The sequence below is a fragment of the Melanaphis sacchari genome, unplaced genomic scaffold (assembly GCF_002803265.2).
Source record: "Melanaphis sacchari strain LSU unplaced genomic scaffold, SCAv2.0 Contig202_pilon_pilon, whole genome shotgun sequence".
NCBI lineage: Eukaryota > Metazoa > Arthropoda > Insecta > Hemiptera > Aphididae > Melanaphis > Melanaphis sacchari.
The window spans coordinates 302485-325307 of NW_020270994.1; the positions used below are offsets into that span (position 1 = coordinate 302485).

Consider the following 22823-nt stretch of genomic DNA (forward strand, 5'->3'; position numbering starts at 1 on the left):
AAATTAAAAAAGGTCAAAACCATTGTTTACTTCATCAGTTATCAAATATATACTATATAATTTATGTACGTCGAACCTCTACACAACATTATAATAGTGTTAAAGTGAAATAGACGTGGGGTATTTCTCATGACCATTTCAGCCAGCCGGGTTGAACGTGAATCATGTTGAGAGTGGTATAACATATGGAAATTTTAAGTTAAAATTTTGATAAAATTATATATATTTAAACGAAGAATATCGATTTTAATTATTTTATTTAGTTATCTACTTTTCTCAATTACTTTGAAACTCATCTCTCTTTTTAAAGCAATAATATTAATTAGGTAAGTACTAGATACATGAAAAAAATTCTAATCCCTAATTATTTTGCAATACAACGTTTTTACAATATATGTATTGTACATTGTACATAATGAATTATTCCTATGAATTAAAACGATAATAATTCAAAATAAATTAATGCACTGTCTTATATGAATTAGTAATTTGTGTAGATCTGGTGGTCCTTCGAGGTTTCGGATCTATCTCATTAGTATTCATAATGATCAATTTTAATTAGTAACTATGTAAATGAGGTCTGCCAATGATGGCCACAGCGATGGCAATATTATGGTCACAGTTAGCGCGATAGTTATCGAATAGTAAACGCTAATTATTGAGTAACGATATCTCGTTACACGATTAGTTACCTAATATCAAAAAATTACAGATCCTCACAATGAAAAACTTGTAAAGATTCCTATGGTTATCTTAATTTTAAAATAATCTTAATGAACATATCATAATAAGTGCATATAAACATAATAAATAATTTTAAATTCAAGTTACAAAAGTTATTTAGTATGTTACATATATTTAGTTTTAGCATCATATTCATATCAAAGCCAGTGGGAATTTTTTTTTTTCGAAGAGAGGAAGCGGCATATTATCCATATCACTATTGGCATTACGTTAAGTATCTAAGTTTATAGGAAATATAATATTTTTTATTATGCAATTCTTGAAGATTAGTCTAATTGAAAATTACTATCCGTATAGGTATCTAGTATTGACCCCATGTTTTATAAGTTTAAACTGATTGTATTATTTTAGATACATGATAATAGTTATTAGAATTAGATATAAAAGTTCTATATTGAAGATATTGAAGTCTTTAAATAGTTTTTCTGTTGGATATTTCCAATTTTTTTTATTCGTCACTCTAAGTATTGTGTTTTGGTATTATAGATGAGTCACAGCTTTTTTTGAAATTTTTTCAGTTGGTTTTTCTTTTTCTATAGACAAGTTTTTCTTTTTACTAAAAATAATAAAATGAAGATAATTAAAATTTTTAAATTTTAAATATAAGATTATTATATACATAAATTGAATGATTATTGTATAAATTAAAGAACAAAAATAAAATAAGTAGTCTTACTATCGACCATACTAATCGATCAAATATAATTTAATTTAAAATGTAGGTACTATTATATATAGGCGTAAATAATAAAAAACTGGTTTCTTGAATGTGAATTAAGTTCTTCTTTGGGTATTATACTTCAAATACATAACAATATATAATTATATAATACTAGTCCACTTAAAATAACTAAATAATTTCAATCAAATTGCTTAGCACGTCGAAACAAAACCTTATAAAAATGTTATTAAAAGAAATGTTTGGCGCAGCCAAACGGATCTAGCCCCCCCCCCTGATAGGTATCAAGAAATATATTTATTTAATCTATAAGCTAAGTGGATACTGGATATTAGAAACAAATAACAATGTTGTGGTAGCTCTCATTACAATGACAAAACTATTATGAAAAACATTTTACATCGTTCAGCACATCAAACAAAATATATATTACTAGAAGGGTTACTTGAAAAAAAAATACTGGTTACCCAAATTAAAGGATAAATATTTTGATTTTTTATCAAACGTTTATAGTAATAATTGTCTACTTATGAAAACACTCAATAAAAACTTACTTTCCATGAAATATTTTTTTAATTAAATTTCCAAATGGTGCTTCTACGATCAAATACAATGCTAGGCCCATTAAATAACTTTTAAATGTATCGTATATCCATACATCGATCTAAAAACAGATGAATGCAAATTAAAATTATTTAATCACTTCTTAATATATATGTATTAAATATTGTATTTTTTTTACGTTCTAACTTAACTTTCATCTTACCGCTGATTTTATTGATAGAAAAGTAGGTAATCTTTGTGAACTCTGGGATACCATCATAACGATTAAATTCACCAAGAAAACACAGTATGAAAGTCTTCCTAAAGGTACTATAAATCTGTTGTCAAATATTTTTGATAAAAGACCTATAAGCAGTGAAAAATTAAATCATGTTATGAAATTTAAATATTTTATGTTTATGATAAGTGATAACTTATAACATTAAAATAATAAAATCTGATTTATAATTCTATAATATTGCTACAATAACAACAGTAATAATATCTTAAAATCAAAAATCATATAGGTACTATTATTGTCGATACGTGGATATGAAATTTGGTTCGGGCACATAAATTTGTCTTTAATTCTTAAATGTCTCCTATTATTATCTCTAAACATTTTGGTTTCATTAAATATGTAATTAAAGCAACCAAAACTTTACATAACATTTCATATTATAATCATAATAATATGTACTATTTTAACGAGTCTATAAAAAGATGAATTAATAAAAAATATTCCATATAACTAGAAATTAACATTACCGTAACCACTTGTGAAATGGCAACCAAAGCTCCACACACCTATCATCGCCCACGTACAATGGCTTAAAGTAAAATATAAGGCATTTTCTAATGGATAATGGGGCCTATGTCTCTTATAAAATATTGCCCCGTAAAACTGAATCCACAAACTGGCCACGGTTACGATCATCGTCCCACCGTAGACAGTAATCTAAAAAATAAAAATATTCTTATCCATGTAGTTTTAATTCATAAATGAATAATGTGTTTATGTTTGATATTTACCAGGGAAGGTTTTATATTTTTCTCGTTTAATTTATTGATAATAAAATGCATTGCTAATCCAGTAAAAAATGGCGTGGATCGCATGTAACTTGCTCTGTAAAATCTATTAAACGTTATAGACTGTCTAGGGTTTTCTAAAAACCTGAAATTAGTAATGTATTTTTAAAATTGAAACTTTAACTGAATACCAGCTACTTATAAGATAATATCTTAAAAATCATTTTGACTTTATATAGGCAGTAGTTATTATTATCATTGCGTTTTACTTACGGAATATGAATTTTAAGTATTCCTTCACTTTTCGTTAAAATCGTCGTTGTAAATGGTACGAATATTGATAGAATAAACATAGTTGTAAGCAATCCAATTCCGTATTTATTGTTTTTTATGTAAACATAAACTATAACAACTCCAATTATGAAGAATTGAACGTCACACGATAAGTACCAGCTCACTATGAGGCACTGTTAATGAATTAATCGTAGTATTAATTATTAGGTACGTTTAAATACGTACTTGATCGATCACCCATAAATGATATTTTAACCTAATGGCTAATATAAATTTTATACAACGATTTTTTTTTTTTTAACAAGTTAAATGTATTTTCCATAAAAAAAGTATATGTTATAAGTAGACTATCGGGCAAACGTTTTACATTGCTCGGTCAATGTATACTTTGCCCAGTGTTTTTGGGCAATATACAAAACATACTATTTTTGCCATGCAGGATTGTACTTTGACCGGTCAAATTTACTTTGCTCGTGCTAAATTGGGCATTTTAGTAACTTAAGCTATAAACAAAACTTTCTATTTGAATACATTTTTTTTTTTAATGTGTTAAATAGTTAAGGAAGAGTTGATATAGTGAGAAGGATATGTACTATGTTTCAGTCAATTTAGTACGTATTATATTTTTGGAGTTATACGCACTTTTATATTTATATTTTATAAAGTAATTGGTTTGAGAATATAGAAGCAATGCTTAGATGTAAAATTGGATTAAACAATTATTTTACATATTGATCCAATATCAATAATTAATAAATTAAAAACTGAAGAAGATTTAGAAGCGACTATAACATCTATATGAATACTGGAAATCATTGTGAAGTTGATGAAACATTGATTGAAAGAAAAATAGATAACAGAATAAATAAAATAACTGCTGTTAGAACAGAGTTAGTTGTAAATTTTATAATTTAAGGAAATTGATTAATATTGCCCATCTTAGACTGGGCAATTCTATACATCTCGGGCAAAGTATAATTTTGCCTACATTACCCATCATAATCGGGCAGTACTATAATGCTCTGGCAATGTAAATATTACCCGGTAGTCTACTTTGCCCGTAACATATATATATATAGATATATAATTATTATTTTAATCAATAAGTCTTACTTCATACTTGACATCTAAAAAATTACTTATAAAAAATAAATTTCTCCACCAATATTTTTTACACATCTCGGATTCGTTCCAAGTTTTTTGAGGCCACAGTGGTCCGTCACCAAGGTAAGGTACGATATTAGCTGTGATAGCCATCATCGCACAATAAGCCGGTAACATTCTAAAACGATTTTAGAATAAATTTTAATGACTAGGTGTATATAAAAGCAGTCGCGTAGCTAACGGAAATGCTTATTAGTTATTAGACTTGAGACGTCAGGATTCAAGAGTATCAATATTTGATGTAATAATAACTCAATGGCAACATTTTGGATTTCAGATATCAATAATATCAATATTAATTTGCAACTAAGTGTGGCTTCTAATTAAAATAGTATTTTATTTATAATATACATTGATAATAAAATGATTCAATTAAATATATTATATATAAATATTTATATTTGTTTATATAAATTATTAATTAAAATAACAGACATTTTTTATACGCTCACATTTAATGGTTGAGTATTTTAACGTAAAATTATACTTAATTTAACAACTTATAACAAAAGTATTTTACCTTAATATTCGGTAGATTATCGGTGATATGAGCTTTGTCCATATTGATCCTGTTTTTAGTAATAACGGAGAGACTGTCAAGTACATGATAAAACCACTAATGAAGAAAAACGGATCGACTAGATTCATGCAAGTCAATAAAATATCTGGTCCATATTGGTACATCTATGAATATTATGTGTAATTTAATTTACTGTATAAAATTAATCTAATATTTATTTGTACAGAGTTTAAGCAATTGTAATATATTGATATATACTTTCATATTTTACAATAATATATGTATATTTATCACCTTTTTCGACTAAAATAATATAAATTACATAAAAGTGTATTTAAAAAAAATATATTTGATAATTCAGACATATGATTGGAAAATCATTTGAAAAAGAATAAGACAATCTGATTTCAAAATATAAATCATTTTAATAATATATTCAGCGTTAAATACATATAAGAAAGAAACACGTAATATATAATCAAAGTATCAGAGGGCGCAAAAAGATGTTGGACGACAATAATTTAAAATGAGGAATACGTTAGAAATATTTTGGGAAATTATAATATGTTAGATAATATAATATACACTGTACACAGATTTGTGTTTCCTACGAATCCAACGTGACTTATTTGTTGTTGTTAATCGAAAAATATTCAACAAAACGAGTAATAATTTATTGATTCTAAAATATATAAGTGAAATTGATATTTAATTAATATAAGTGCTATATTCATACTCAATACTTTCATCGATAGAAGAAAATAACCAGAGGTTCTTAATACATGATGTGCAAGACATATGCCGGAATAAAGGAAAAGTGAAATACATTTTTATTTCTTTTTTTCATATAGATTTTAGGTTTCAACAGCAAGGTTATTAGCCTGTAGTGGGTTTTTACTATGAGAGAGGATACTGTTTTGAAACACGTATAGGTAAATGTAACAAGAATTTGTCACTAAATACTAAAACCCCGGATTGGATAATTACTCATCTAAGAACTATCATCGACATCGGCCGAACTTGACCTCAGAATGTAATAAAGACCGAGGCTAAACATCGTGTCATACCAGGCCACTAAAATATATTTTATATAACAATGTAAGTATGCTAAACCCGGTAAAGATAACATAATAATTTATATTATTTTTGAAAAATATTTTCTTAACTCACATTTTCGATAAGTATAGGATTGTTGATAGGATTTCCTACTAAGTACATAAATCTGTGACCGAATAAAATGAATATCATGGTGATCACTTTTAAACCATTCAGTGCATTTAATTTGTTGTTTTTATTATATTTTAACAATTGTTTGCCAGACTTGATTAGTGAAAATGAAAGGAAGAATGCGTTATCTGTAAAACGAAAAATAACATATATAATACCAATGAATATGACAATGTTCTGCACAATTATTGAATAAAACTATCAATTATTACTTTAATAACTCTCGTTTATTGATTTCAATTAAAGCTAAGTTTTCTATAATTGTATATTAAAACCTTTTTAATTTATATTTTGGTTTTACGAATATTAATTCAGATATTTATTTCGTAGAAATATCGTAATAATTAATTTAAAATGCGTTGAATAGATATGTTGATCTAAAATCATACGCAAATACATTAGATTTTTAGTACCTTAAAATTAAATAATTATTAAGCTATCAGTTTTTTTTTTAAATGAATTAAGTAACTATTAACTATTGATCGTTTTAAATAGAGCGATAAGTATTAAATCTTTTTTGAAACAGATCTATAGAATTATGTTTTTAATTTCCATTGTAAGCTATAAAAAATAACTATACTTATAATTTATAAATGTATAGGTTGGCTCAAACACAATTAATGGCTTCTCGATATACCTATACTTGTGACTTTTCCTAGTTTCTACAACAAAAATCAGTAAAAAAAAATATAATCTGGTGTAGGAGCATAAATAAAATACCACGTCATGGTAGTATCTATAATTTCTATGGATTTCCTGCATACCTACCTAATAATCAAAAATTAAATAATATTACACACGTGTAGATTTAGACACTTTATATAATAATAATTGTTTATGTTACTCACCAGGTAATGTTTTTTTTTGTTCTCGCGATAGCTGTATGAAATGAAAGACGGTCACAACACAACAGATTAAAACTAGTATTGCAAAAAATGTGCTAAACAAATAAAAAAATAAAATAAATAGAAACATTAAATCAATATGATAACACATAATAGTATACATTTTTTCGGTTCATACTCGTATATTATTATACCAAATTTAATCACAATATTTTCGTTAAAACACATTGTAACTATGAAACTTTCAGACGTTTAGACGTTTCACATTAATTATTATAATATTTAATTCTCAGATCGGTTGAAAAGAAAAATAATATCACTCAACTCTCGTATAGTAGTTCTCAAGTGTACCTCGTCAATGAATAAGTCAAAGTTGTTTTGGATGTATTACATTTGAATTCAATAATAAACCATTGTATACTATGAAAAACGATTCTGAGTGATCAGACTCGTGACATCCAGACGGTTTTCCAATCTACTAAATAATTGAAAATTTTGATTCATTTTGTCAAAATTTGAATAATAAAACCCTCATAAAAAGTAATGTAACTTTATGGTATATATTTTTTAAATTCTTAATAGATCAAAACGTATGACAAACATTTTATTATACATAAGCTTTATAAAAACTAAAAATTTAGGCGTTTTAAATGTCAATAAAAAACTCAAAAAGAACTAAAATATTTTTAAATGTTATGTCTAGGAAACGTTTATATAAATATTTAATGAAATTAGAATTTAAAAAATTAAGAATTTTTTTTGATTTACAACAAAAACAAAAACAAATGCATTTATCACTCTGCTAAGTCAGCTACCAATTTTTTATTTTTTATTATAAAACCATAAATAAGGATATTAAACAATAATCTTAACTTTTAAGGGTACGATTTCAATATTTTAAATCGGTTTAAATACGCGTAGATATACTGTATAATATTATTATCAATGTCATGGTTATCATTTGTAGTTACAAATTTTCATTTACTCCTGTGATTACTTTTTAACTAACGTTGACTTTGTTTTGAAACAATTAAAATTTTCATTAGACAGTTTACTCATTTATTGCATAATGGACGTATTATTTAATAATTCAATGGTTAAATATTTAAATACTTGTCGGATACAATTTAATAAATATTTATTTTTTATGAACGTCAGCACATGACAATATGACCTGTTTTAATATATTATATTTTATATGTATTGAACACTAAATGTAAATCTTTTCAAACTTTAAAACAAACACAACCTATCCTTATTCCGATTAAATATGTTCTTTGTAACGTTCTGAAAAAAATAATTAATTATTTGTAATTAAACTTCACTAAAAAAGTGGAAATCATATTTTTATTTTACACTAAAAATGTTTTTATTATACGGAAATCTAAATTGTCCATATTAATATTGCTACTGTTGTAACGAAAATATTGCTTTTGTTGAAGTTTTAATTCGAATTACCTCGTTACATAATATGCCGTATGATAAGGATACATATCTCCACTGACAGTACACATTATTGGGTCCAATTTAACGACAGCTTTGAATTTTTCCGGTAAAAAAACCTTATCCAATTCATTTTGCAATGATGTCTGTAGATCTGACGCCGAACAAGAATCTGGTATGCATATTCCTAAACTCAAACTGTTTCGTTTAACTTGATCCGGAGTATCGACCCACTAAAAAAAATTGCCAAGTCTTATCTAAACATTCCATTTCTAGAGTAAAATAATTTCCTCAATTTTTCACCCTCGTGTTTAGAATTATTTTTGTCCAAATTAATTTGAATCACACAATAATTTAATATATTGAATATCAATAAACATTTTGCGCGAAACATTATATTTGTTATTCTGCAGTTCATCAACGATAATTTTTCGTAATATTTAACATTATACGTTTTTCTAAAAATAAATAGCAATCTAGCATTACAACACACCTCAAGTATTGTTTTCCATGCGTTATTGTTAATTGCATCGTTAAAGTTTTCTATTCCATTGACTAAGCTGTAATTTTTCCCCTTTGACGGAATTAAATCTATTTCAGGCAAACAGTACTGTCCCCTAACTGGATAATGTACATTGACGCATTCATCATAAATTCCCATATGATATTTGTTGCCTGCTAATATACCAATTGGATACTGATTCCAAGACTCTCGCACTAAAAAATAATACATTTTGATCATTTAATAAATATAAATAGGTAGTTCGTAAACTTACAAGTTATACTACACTTATATAAAACACTTACATAAAATTGAACTAATTTACGACAAAATGTGTTCTCATCATCTAGCCACAATGCATTCCGATATCACCTATTATAAATATATATACTAGATGCGCATCTCATGATATCAACATTATGTTAAAACGCCACTTTTTTATTAATGTGTTGTATAATTTATTATTATGTCAAATTAATTATAGGAGAAAATCTTACAATTATTCAGTTTCTGTACACAAATTATAGATACCTATCTAGATTATTATTAAATATTCTTTTGAATTTTGACGTAGACTCCTGTAAATTCTAAATACCTACGTACCTGCCGTCAACTCTAAATTTATCATATTTTTTTTTACTGTTTTGTTCTTTAATTTACTGTTTAAATTTTAAAATAATTTGAATTATATAATCATACATACGTAGATACAACCCATAAAGCAGTGACACCAAAAATGATTAGGTTAAATTAATTGGTTAACTATCAACCAGTATAGGAATATACTGTTGCATATGAAAGAAGATTAAAGGAATTTCCTGTACAACAGAGCAGCTTTTTGCGAGAAGTACAACTCATCATAGGCGTAACTAGGAGGGACTTGGGGGGCTTGGTCCCCCCAACATAATTTTTAGCCCCCTCTGTCATAATTCCTAGTCCCCCACTCCCACCAATATTAGTAACATTTTTAAACTTAAATTTAAAATATTGTTTTATTTTTTTCAATTTAATATCTTGGAAAAATATTAATTTAAACTATATTATTGTAATATGTAATGATCCTGTGTAAGACGTATCATGTTGTGTAATTTTTACTACACAAATACTCCCTACTAAGAAGTTGTCAATAAACTAAAAATCTTTAAATTCTTTATATCTAAAATAAAACTTAATAATATATTAATATATAAATACTTAACCTCAATATCACTTGGTTTATTAGGTATTTGTTTTATAATTAAATATTAATTTACATTCATATTATATGTATAATCAATGAATGTAAGGTGTTTGGAGGGTATGGGGGCAGAGCCTTCCACTTAATTTACTTATAATAAAAATTCTAGGGCTGAAGCCCCCCCCCCCTAACTTTAAGGTCTAGTTACGCCTATGCAACTCATGCACCATGTTTGCAACATTTTATTATAATTTTGGATTCCTGACAAAATAATTAGTTTTGGATGTAGATATCTTTTTATATACCTAAATCCTTTTTTTTGCATTTTATTATACAGAATACGGTGATGGTAAAACCCTCACGATTTATTCACTATTTTTATAATTCTAAAACTGGAGGAAAATTAATGCAAAATAATAGTTTCTTTTAATTTTTGTTTCTGTGATAATTGTAAAATATTCAATACATTGAACAATAAAAGAACTTGAAAATATTCAACTATCAATTTCTATGAATTTTAGATCAACTATTATTTTCTTATCTCAATTTATATATTTTCATGGTAGTTCTCACAATTGTAATGGTAATTACTAAGTTTTAATAAAATTTATACGCTGTATTTTAAATGAGCCAGAGTTTGTCATTCCATTTCCCAATTTAATAGTTCAAAAAAACTAAAAACTCAATTGTTGGAAACTCGTATGTATTCTATAATATCGACGATTTGTGTATGTATATGGGTTAAATACGCCATAACATGGATATGAATATTATGTAATATCGTACTTAATAACATAAATATAGTGACTAATAAGTAATAACTATAATAACATATCTCTATAAAAATATAATCTTTGCTATACCACTATATATAATGATTAATGTAAATCCCGAATGTAATAATATTATAATTACATTATTTTCGTACATTACAGCTAATTGAAAAGTGTATATTATAAAAAAATAACTACAACTACTATAATTATTTTTCTTCTTTTCAATTGTATTTAAAACAAAACTAACCGAAAATATTATAAAATTTAAGACTTTTAGGATATTAAAACACCAATTACGTGTATATTACAAAAATACAGAAAATTTAAATACAAAATTTTATTTTTCAGATTTTGAAAGTTATAAAGATTTTAAGGATTATTTAATGTTAAAATATATTAAACGATTTTTATTTTTAGGCACATTTATTTTAACCCATGTAGTTTAATGAATAAATCATTCAATTTCGATTAATTTCAAATTTTATGAGCTAATTGAAAATACTAGATACTCATCATCAGTGACGCAAACAGTGGAGTGGTATTAGGGTAACCCAACTCCTGAATTGTGAGATTTTTTTTGTACAAATGATACATTTTTACGATATACATATATGTATATATATACGTGCTTAATTTATATAAAAGTTCAGGTTAGAGTGTTTTTATAAAATTCATACCCCAGTCTTGTAATTGGATATTAATGCATCATAAAATAACACAGCAAAGATTTAAGTATTAAGTTTGATTTAAAAAAATCAAAAAATGTTTTAATTAATTTTATCATAAATTTTATTATACATAAGTTTTAAAACATTATATAAAAATCAAATTTTAACTATGAACTGAAAATCTTTTCTAGAATCAAAAAGTAATATTTTTTACACTTAAATTTATGAACTATGATATGACTTTTTGACCTTTTTTCTAGATTATAAATGGATTGATGAATATTTTGATTTTATAGTGAATAGTGAATTGTGTTTTTTATCTGTCATCACATGTATTAATATTAATTATTATTAGGTACTTAATATTCACTCACTTCTGACAGCCCAATCCGTATAATTCCGTAAATGTTTGACGTACATGTCCACTTGTCGCTGGCAAGCGGTGCTGCCCACTCGGTGTATTGTGAAATTGGCTAATGCACGGTAAAACAAATCAGAGACCCACGAATCAGGAAAAATGTCTTTATCCTGTAGTGATGCATCACTTCGGTCACTAGCAAATACCAAAGCGGAACCGTTGTGTGTAGAGAATTGTGTCGACTTTGGTTGTAGCAAAGTACCATCGTCGTCCTGATAAGCTTGACCATTGGACTCGGCCAACACCAGTGCCAATAACATGGCTACAGATATCGACCATCGCAATAGCGATTGCATTAACATCCTTAATTTTTTTTTTATCCTTGATTTTCATGTAAAATTACTTAAAGAATAATCATACAAACAATGTATAAACTATATTATGTGCAATGAAAAACAAAGTTAAGAACATACGCCGACCGTGAGTAGAACGTGTCAGCAATATAATTTTTTTGTATCTCGCACTATTGTATTATTTTTAATAATATCGTAATATGACGATTAAAATATTATTTCTGTTTAACAGCCGTCCAAACCTCTGCGCACAAATATTGTAATCGTCACCTGCCCTTCAAGTGGACTTTAGTGACCGTCGGTGTATGGCATAAGACTGGGAAGCACAGTAGGATACGTTTATGCTATATATAATATATTATTGTAATATATTCTTGTCCGATTACGTAATACTTATCTATACCTACATACTCGACCAATTACACGTATTGTACACAATTGAATGTTATTATTGTATATGCTTGTGATTATTGTACAGTATCAGTTATCACCAATATCCGTTATAGCAATTGAACGACATAATAATGTAAAATCAATAACAAATACGACATAAATCTGTGTCATAAAACAATACCTCCATTGTGTTAGTCTTCACAAAATATTTTTTATAAGCGCCTGAAATTTAAATTGTAACTGAATTGGATATTCACACTAAAATAACGATTTATTTTCAGACAAATTTAATTGTTATATTGTAATTCCAATGTAATTCCAAAAGTATTGGTTGTAAATACTTTAAATATTCCAGTATACATTAAATTATAATTTTCTATACCCAATGAAATTCACAAAATATTTAGATTACCTAATTTCAAGTTGTTCCTAATCATTACAAATATATTTTTATTTTTTATTTATTTATCAATAACAAATTTTAGGCTTTGTCAAAATGCTTAGCCATTTTATATAGGATCCATCATAGATTGTATTTGTATCAATTTAAAAATACAAATCATACATAAGTGTTTTTTTTTTATAAATGTTTGAAACTGAAATTATTACGAAATGAATTAAAGCCTCGTTGAAAATCAATTCAAATTGTTTAATGTTTATAGCTAAGTCTTGACATTTTTTACTCAGTTCTTTATAAGAAATTATTACTAAAGCTCTATAATTAAAATAATATATATACAAGCTGAATTTTTATTATAAACTTTTAACGTAAACATTTTGTTGAAATTTAGTACTTAAACGAAAAATAAATATTTTAGATATTTTTTAATAATTTAAAAATATTCGCGAGGACTTGAAATTTCTAGGTTTTATATAGAATTAAATTTTAATAAACGCAATGACATTTTCAAAGTACAATAGAAGCCGCTTATTAGGAACACTTTGGGACAAAGGTGAAATTTATCAATTAACCGATTGTTTCTTGTAAATAATTGGTTTGATTTTTACTACAAAAAAAATGAAAATTTTTTATTTAATACACATGTATTTTAAAAAATATATACAATATGTTACCTACTAACTATGTAATATACTAGTATGTACTATGTAGGTTGTAGCCTTGTAAGTATTGTTTTGCATCGAGTAACTCCATGACCATATTTTCATATGAGTAATGTTGCTCAAAGCTTTTTTCATCTGTACGGTGTTAGACTGCTCTCCCTAGGGCACTAAGAGCTTTTGCAATTTCTTTACTTGATGGAATGCCAGGGGTTTCTCAAACTACAAACAATATGTACGAAAAAAAAAGCATTCTTTCATAGACTCTGTACTTACGATAAAGCACAGTAAAAATAAACGTAACGACAGCAAAGATAATATTAAAGTAAGTACATTAATATTATCATCGGATAACCGATGTACCGACTATCCGTGTTCCTAATAAGTGGATTCTACTGTATTTAAATTAATTTTAAGCTATTCCATTTATATCACGAACTTATATACCATTATACAATTAGTAAAGGTATTTAGATAAAATATAATAATAATAAATACATAATATAAATTTATACTATTACATCATAGTTATAATTTCTAGATAAATTCAAGCAAACATATGATTGACACATTGGCACCGTAAACTCGTTATATGCGAGTCAACAAACAATTGTTTGAACTACCCACAAAACGATTTATTAATATAAAAGGCCCTCTTCATATAATTAAATATTATATTATAATTATTAAATAAATAAAGCAAATGTAATATCTTTTGCTAAATAAATTTAAGCTTGAGCCAAAACAATCTACTTCAAGTACCTATTTTCTATTTAACATCTGTCCATCTAGCAACGATTTACCTACCTGTTAAAAAAAAATACCAAGTAACTGTATCAGCTATAAAAATAAAATAAAAAAAGTTTAGTTTATTATTCACCACATATTTTAATTACTAAATGTACAATAGATGCTTTACATAAACAAATGTAACCTTTTAAATATTATATTGATGGATTTTAGGTACCTAACATATGCATATATGTATGAGAAATTTTAAGTTATAATGATAAACTTATGACTAACATTTCCAGAGTGGAATTTCAAATCACCTAATTTCTTCGAAAACAAACAATTAAGTGACGAAAAATGATGGCACTACACAGGTCTATTATTATAGCCTTGTAGCCGACCATGAAATTACAATTATAGTCCTGTCACACGCTAACTTATTAAGTACTTATACAATTTATTATTTATTGCATATCTTAGGTAAACAGACAGCAGTAATAATGTATAAATTTATTAATAAATATTTAAAATATACAAAAATTATTAACTAATAACTGTGAAACAATATATTATACATTCTAATAGGTATATTTTATTTTATTAAATTTACTCAAACTTCAATAAATTATGTATGTATGGAGTTAATAGCGAGTCATCACTGCTTAAACAACTAAAAAAAAATTTTCTTGATGGAAACAAAACTTTTGTACGTCCAAACGCCAAAACATTGTAATACGCGTAGGTGCAGAAGTTAAATACAAAATAATCGAACTTGATTTTATTCATATACACGTTATTTAATAATATTATTATTTATTATTTATTACATTATATTATATTACCTATTATATTATTGTGAATACTTGAATTAATTAAACCACGCACACATAAAATATCTGGTTGATCTAACTTACGATTATAATATCTGTGTATTTACAATAGTATGTGAGCCGATATTTTTTCTCGATTTATGTTCCGATTTACCTTTAAGAATAATTCATTTTTAATAAAACAGGTTAAGACTTACTTTTGTACTGACCTATGTATATTATGACGTATATTCTTTGTTTGGCTAGACATAATTATTATATGATAAAAAATTTAACGTTAAATTCTATTAGCAGTGTTTATCTCAGAAGGGTGACCGTTAGAGAGAATATTACACCCTCGGAAAAATGTAAAATTCACTACGTCCACTAACAATGATTGAATATGATAGGCAAATAAATGACTTGTTTAACTACTTTTCTTATATTAATTAATTAATTAATGTGTACCGATTATAATCTAACTTATCTTGCTATACCTTTTGTAAGACGAAGTAATCGATTACCGTGCTTTATTATTATTATATATTTTGTATAGGCCTAACGTTTTAAATGTAAGTACTATTGTCTATTGGCCAATACTCATTAATTATAGCCACTTCTTATGTGAACAAAAACTACAAAAATAATTCCGTATGTAATTTAGATTAATCTTTTTTTCTACATTATTTGCTCTTATCTTATTGTAACCCCTTGAAAATTTACAAAATCCCCTTCCTTCCCAGATAGAAGGTCTAGAATAAACACTGTCTACTAGGATGTTTGAATCGGAGTTCACGCAGAAGAATGATTATTTACAATACATTTTTTTTTTATATATACATATTTTAGGTTTTATAGGAATACTCGTGATGCTAATAACATAAAATTTTTTATTCGAGGGAATTGGTTCCCAAACTCCAACCCCACGAGTCGAATTGGTTCCCGTTTGAGAAATGTATTTTATTAAGGTAAGCCGAATTGGTTCCCATTTAATTTCAATTTTATTTTCAATTGTACAGGCTTAGGACTGTCAACTTAGAAGTAGGTTTGGTTAAAAATGTGCGTTGATGTGTTATAAAAAAATTTATATAATATATACAATTTTAAATCGTTGATTTGGAAGTTAACTATAATCATCACTAGGTGTAGGTACAAAATACTGCTAGGTTCTTTTGGAATCCAAACTTGTAATTATCAATAATCAACAACTTAGTTCCCTCTTCACTAAACATAAATTCCATAATTACGAAAAATTAAAATTAAAAAATATGAATTAAAATACGAAATACAAATTACAAATATATACGATGTGTTATTCAAGACTGTACCTACGATACAGTTCTCACTGCTCGCTTACATTATTGTCATTCGTACATAGGATATAGACGATATACCATACAGCAATAAAAATCTCAATCGTTATCTTAATTGATCACCGATAATTTGCTAAACGTCCAATTTATAAATATATTGCCATCTTATTGTACTCGTATATTATACTATAGAGTCTGTAGTATAAACTATAGAGTGTAACCGTGTAGGTACATTTATATTTTATAATAATATCTAATTTATATTTTGTACCAGTTATTAAAAATTACCTGTACACAAACGAGAACCAATTCGGCTTAACTTAATAAAATACCTTTTTCAAACGGGAACCAATTCAGCTAAACGGGAACCAATTCGGTTACTCCCATTTTACGCTTCTATTTATTGGTAGGTATCCTTCAACCATATGCATAATTGTGAATTACATTTTTAGTTGATAAAAATGATTTACCCAAAAATAGTTTAATAATATCCATAGCATATTTATTTCCTTTCTTCCTGGGGGGGGGGGGCTATAAAAAAAAATTGTGCGACAAGCTCGTCAAACTTTCGAGAGGATCTCTGTCCAACTACTATTTGTTATCTTAAATTTAAGTGAAGTATAATATTTTTGTTTTTAAATAATACGTTTTAATTTTTATTTCCACTTATTACAATTTCTAAAAAAAAAAAAAAATATATATTTATATATAAATCATTAAAAATTAAATTGTTGAGCGTTATAATACTATTATTATAAACGAGTAGTACATAAATATTTAAGTCAATAAACCGATTATACAAGCAATGACAACTAAAATAATATAGAGATGAAAAATTATCTTACCAAAGCACTTCAATAGGTTATAACGTATACGAAATTTCACGTTTCATAGTATGACTGTTAGTATATTTATTTTGCATATTTTTGAAAATAAATATAAATTTAATGTTTTACATCAATAAACATGTAGAAAAGCATAATGTACGAGTACATAATCATTTTTTTTCTTTTTTATGAAATTTGTCCACTAATTATTTTAATATATGAATAACTTGATATAATAATACACCTATTTTACTTATTTAATATACTATTATACTTTATAACTATTCAATTGTGATTTTTTTTTTAATGTTCATATTTAATAATTATTTTGCATATTTTGAAATATTTAGTACAGACACATATTAATAATCAAAATCAATTTTTTTTTTTTAGTTTTTATAACTCTGTTTGTGGTTGATACAATTCAGTTACTGCGTACCTATCAAATAAAGTTAAATTAGTTAAAATCCTTTACGCATTATATTATATGGTAATAATAAGAGGCAAGAGTGTCTTCGGGAGAAGGCGAAGAGGGCAGTAACCACTCCACATTCTTTGTATCTATTGCTTTTTAAAAATGTTGTTAATTTTTCATAACACATTTTTTTATAACTAAACTATTTTAGTTTATATTAATATTAAAAAATGTATGTGAATTATTATGAAGTGCATATATTATATACTAATAAATTAAATGGTTACATTTAAAATAACTAACATTGTACAGTAGTCACTCGATAATTCGAAATTCAGGGGACCAAGTTAAAAATTCGATTTATAGAGGTTTTCGATTTACCGAGTGTTTGAATAATTGAGGGAAAATAATTAATTCGAATTAAAAAGAGGTGAACAATTATTGTATGTATGTACATATTACATTTATTTTGACATCTATTTATTATACAAAATATACATACATACATATTATCATATTTTATAATTATTAATTGATATTTATTTATTTTATTATTATATTTTACATATTAAAGAAATCTGTTTTTTTTTTTTTTTTTGTGATAAATTGCAGGCCAGTGGCCACAATTTGGTTCATAGCGTTGTCTAACTTATTGATAGCATTGAAAATTGTATCGCATCTTTTTTTGTTCATTTCAGATTACTCAAAATATTGACGTAATCCTGACAAAAGTTTAGATTAGGTAAGTAAGGTACGATAACGTTTATCAACTACGATAATATTAAACCACCAACGTTATAACTTATAAGTTTCATTATGATTATGTCAAATAAATTGTACGTTATCTTCATATGTATGTACATTGTACATGCATATGAACTTACATATAATCGCGTTTAAGGAAATTCGAATTATAGAGGTTTATGGAATAAAAATTCAAATTGTAGAGTGTGTCCCACCGTCAGACATTTCGAATTATCGAGGGGACCGGAATACATGCATTTTCTTCTAATTATAGAGGTTTTCTCAGGGGACTTAGCGTTTAGTTCGATTTATGGAGTTTTTCAAATTATCGAGGTTCGAATTAACGAGTGACGACTTTATATTATGTTTTTTTTAAATTCACGATTAAGATTATATGGCTATAATTTCTTAAAAGGGCGTTATATCCGCATGTGTTGTCTGTCTTACAAACTTACATCACAACAAATTTGTATTTAGTAGAACTAATTTTGTGGTATTAGCTTTTATATTGTAGAGTGCAAATTTACCATTATCAAACTTAAAAGTAATCTATGATATTACGTTGGTTTTCTACAATATTTTAATTTTTAAGCGAAATATGAGTAGAAAATAAAAATGCTTAAGTTTTACTATACCCCAACGTCAATTAACTCTAATATTGAAGCTGCAAACAAAAGATCGGATCTACCAAACGAATATTTGCTATGTTAAACTTATTGAGATGATGTCTAACCCAGATGCATAGGTGTAAACTGGCAGAGTGGGAGCAAGGGGGCCAATACATAAACTAAAAAATGTATAAATAATTATGGATAAATTAAACGTTGTCTACATTTAATATGTATTATTTCAATTCAATGTTTGTATTGGGTTATAGGAAAACATCTTATATAGCATTTATAATATGAAATAACTGCTTTTCATTATGAATATTATCTTAAGTTAATATATAAATTAATTAATAAACTCCTTCAGGAAATGCATGTATTGAAAGAGGCCAACCGATGGGAACCTTGTAATGTCAAGTGTCATTTAAAAACTGTGAAACAAATAACGATCGAATAATATTTTTAACGGAATCCAATTTTTAATTATACCTAGTACTAACGATTTAGCTTTTATTTAGTTTTTCCTTAGATAATCCTTTAAAATTAAATGAAAGAACTGTACTTAAAACTATATTACAACTGATATTTGTATACACCTACAATAATATGAAAATGCATATCAATTGCGAATCAAAATATAACAAAGAAATTATTGAGCTTTGATTATTTAAATAAATAAACAATGAAATAGCCGTGACGTATTTTGTATTATTATATAAGACCTTTACTTTGATTACATTTATATAATTTATGTATCACTGCGTTGGTAAGTTAAGAAAATTCTGTTTAACCGACGGTTACAACCTATCAACACTAGAACTTCCATGATCAACAACTTAAAGTTATTAATTGAATTATGTATACGTGTATACTGGCCTAGAACTCTTAACAATTATTATGGTATCTGATACTTTCTATCATGCATATTATTTATAAAAACGTTATTATTTGTTTTTTACAGTACAAATTCGTATAGTGGTATTAATAATAATAATAAGCTCAGATAAATTCGCAAATCACACTCACTCCCATTTATCCTTTAATGATGCAATGCATTTCTTCAATTTTTTATTTTTAAAGTAACGAATGAATTGATTTTATAATTATATTTTTATTTTATTTTTTGTCTATCGTGATCTCCTAAGACAGTAAAAATGCTTTAATTTTAGATTTGAGCGGTGGTTTCTGATAGTAAGTTTAATCTAATTAGTACTTTAAAAAGTCAAAAGTTATCAAAATAACTGGGGAAAAAACAAAAAAAAAACAGTTAAGGAAAACAGGAATTTTTACTTAAAACCTGCAGTATTCGACAAAATGTGTATATATTTTTTTTTTTTATTCAAAACTAATAACCGTAGGTTTTGGAAATTTTCTCCAAATATTTAAATTATTATTTTCTACGCACAATTGGAGTAACTAATTAATATGATGAGCGCTTATTGTCGTCATGAGTGGCGGTCACTCAATCAAGCCGTAATAGAATAAACATTGTCGATAATAATGATTAATGACATATAATTATACTATGAAATATGAATAATTATTCTCATACTGTCTGTTATATATGTTTATTTTTTACCTTTTGGTATTTTTTGTAATAAATACGTAAAATATCAGCATAGTTTCTAATTTTTTTTTTTATTAGAATAGCGTTTACAATTGTAGAAATATTAAGTTTTCAATTCTTCTATTAACTCACGGAATGCTGTAGAAGGAGAACAAGTTTTAAAAAATAAACAAATAACATTGTATTGAAAAATTGTTAATGTGTATCACTTATATATTATATTTAGGTAAGCAAGTTATATCATGTAATGCTTGTTAATAATAAATTATTAATAAATAAACAATAACTTAATATCTTATATGCATTTAATTTTTAAATTTATAAAATATATAATATATAAACATATTATGTTAATTAATTTATAACTGTTGATTATCTATGCTTGTTTCGTTCAGTGTCAAATAATTGTTAAATATATCTTAACGTTCTCAGCGTTCTATAGCGTTTACTATACTCAGCTACTAAACATATTTTATTAACATCAAGTGCTTTATTAATTAATTTGTTTCTTATTTTTAATTTATGCTTCCTGCCTTGTCAATACCACATATTTCTTTGATAATTTTCAATGTATTTTTTGTGATTTTATTTGAGAAAAAAATGTTCTTTACGAAGTTTAATAACATGAATTATCATTTATTATTTTGTAAAGCATTCCGTTTTTTATTTTTATTTTTTTAGTAAAACCACAAAACAAAACAGGATAATTTATTATATGGCAAAACTAGCGATAAACCGATAAAATATTCACACAACATAAACAAATGCTTTAGTATTTCAACCGGTGACGTCAAAGAAGCACCAGTTAATTTCGCCTCTTCAAATTGTTTATACTTGTACAGTTGTGTATATAGGTAAATTATACACACATGTGTATGTACGCGAATACTCGTAACTGATATGCAGAATTGCGCATACGCAACGATAAATATTGCTTATTTTTCATCATCTTAGTATACTAAAAATGAATTTGGTATTATGGTCAGCCCACAGTCACAGATGCGAGTGCTACTACACATTTAACAACAAAACACATAATCAATGTTGTTATTGTCATAGCACATAAATCCTAATGAAACCGTTGTAAAGTTTCAATAATAATTTCTATTTCTATCTCGTTCTAGTCGTAGTAGTTTATTTAAATTTTTTTACGCGTTCCGCTGTGCTTTTTATTTGTCATTTACAGTGGTTACTAATAGATTTTATTTTTCAGAAATCAGAATTATGAATCTATTGATATAAGTTGTTTATTGTTGGGAACGCCACCTTGACATTGGAAGTCTGATAGTAAAAATAATTTACTAAAAGTAGATAAGCTTATTCCGATTTTGTCAGTTTTGACTTCTGTGCCTGACAAAAAAACCTAGTAAGATATTCAATAGACCATTCAATCTAAATTTATACTAACAACACCATTGGTTATGTGAAAGTTATTATGTACAAAAATTGTTTTATTGATCTTGATTATTCAAATTTAGTCTCTTTGAAATACTTTAGGGTATTGTGATTTAAAAAATGTATCTAAAAGTGTAAAAATACATCAATCATCAAAAGAACGTATTCACAGACATTTAGGATTAAAAAAACTTATAAAATAATAGTTTTACTATCGTAAATATTTTTAATGATCATCGTAATTTGTTTAAAAAAATGAAAAATGAAAAAGTGGGATTGAATTATTTGTTTATGGAGCACTTAATCAATTTGGTTTTGAGAACAAGTTGGTATTTTGTGGTCATGATGAGAGCAGTGGTTCATTGAATAAAGGGAATTATAAAAAGTTGATTGATATGCATATTAATATATTATATTCTCAAAATCATTTTGAGAATATGAAAAACATATTTTCAGGTCTGTCTAAGTTCATTCAAATTGATAATACAGTAGATATTAAAAAAACACCAATGTTCAATTATAATTAGATATCTTACAGATAAATCTAAATTAGTGTAACGTATCTTTAGTTTTCAAAATGTTAATGAAGACTGCATGGCTTAAGGTTTATTTTAGTTTGGCTGAATCAAAATTTCAAAG

General features: G+C 26.0%; 1 protein-coding gene across 1 annotated transcript; it reads right to left on the minus strand.

Moving 5' to 3' along the window:
* Positions 1–428: 428 nt before the first annotated feature.
* LOC112593404 (nose resistant to fluoxetine protein 6-like) lies at positions 429–12624 on the minus strand. Its single transcript, XM_025337788.1, has 13 exons — positions 11986–12624; positions 8982–9205; positions 8504–8721; positions 7049–7140; positions 6144–6328; positions 4974–5137; positions 4403–4571; positions 3269–3462; positions 2999–3140; positions 2735–2924; positions 2190–2332; positions 1978–2087; positions 429–1300 (listed from the first exon to the last, which is right to left on the minus strand). The coding sequence occupies exons 1-13, from the start codon at positions 12329–12331 to the stop codon at positions 1225–1227; spliced, it is 2253 nt and encodes a 750-aa protein (XP_025193573.1). The 5' UTR covers positions 12332–12624; the 3' UTR covers positions 429–1224.
* Between the last annotated feature and the right edge of the window lie 10199 nt (positions 12625–22823).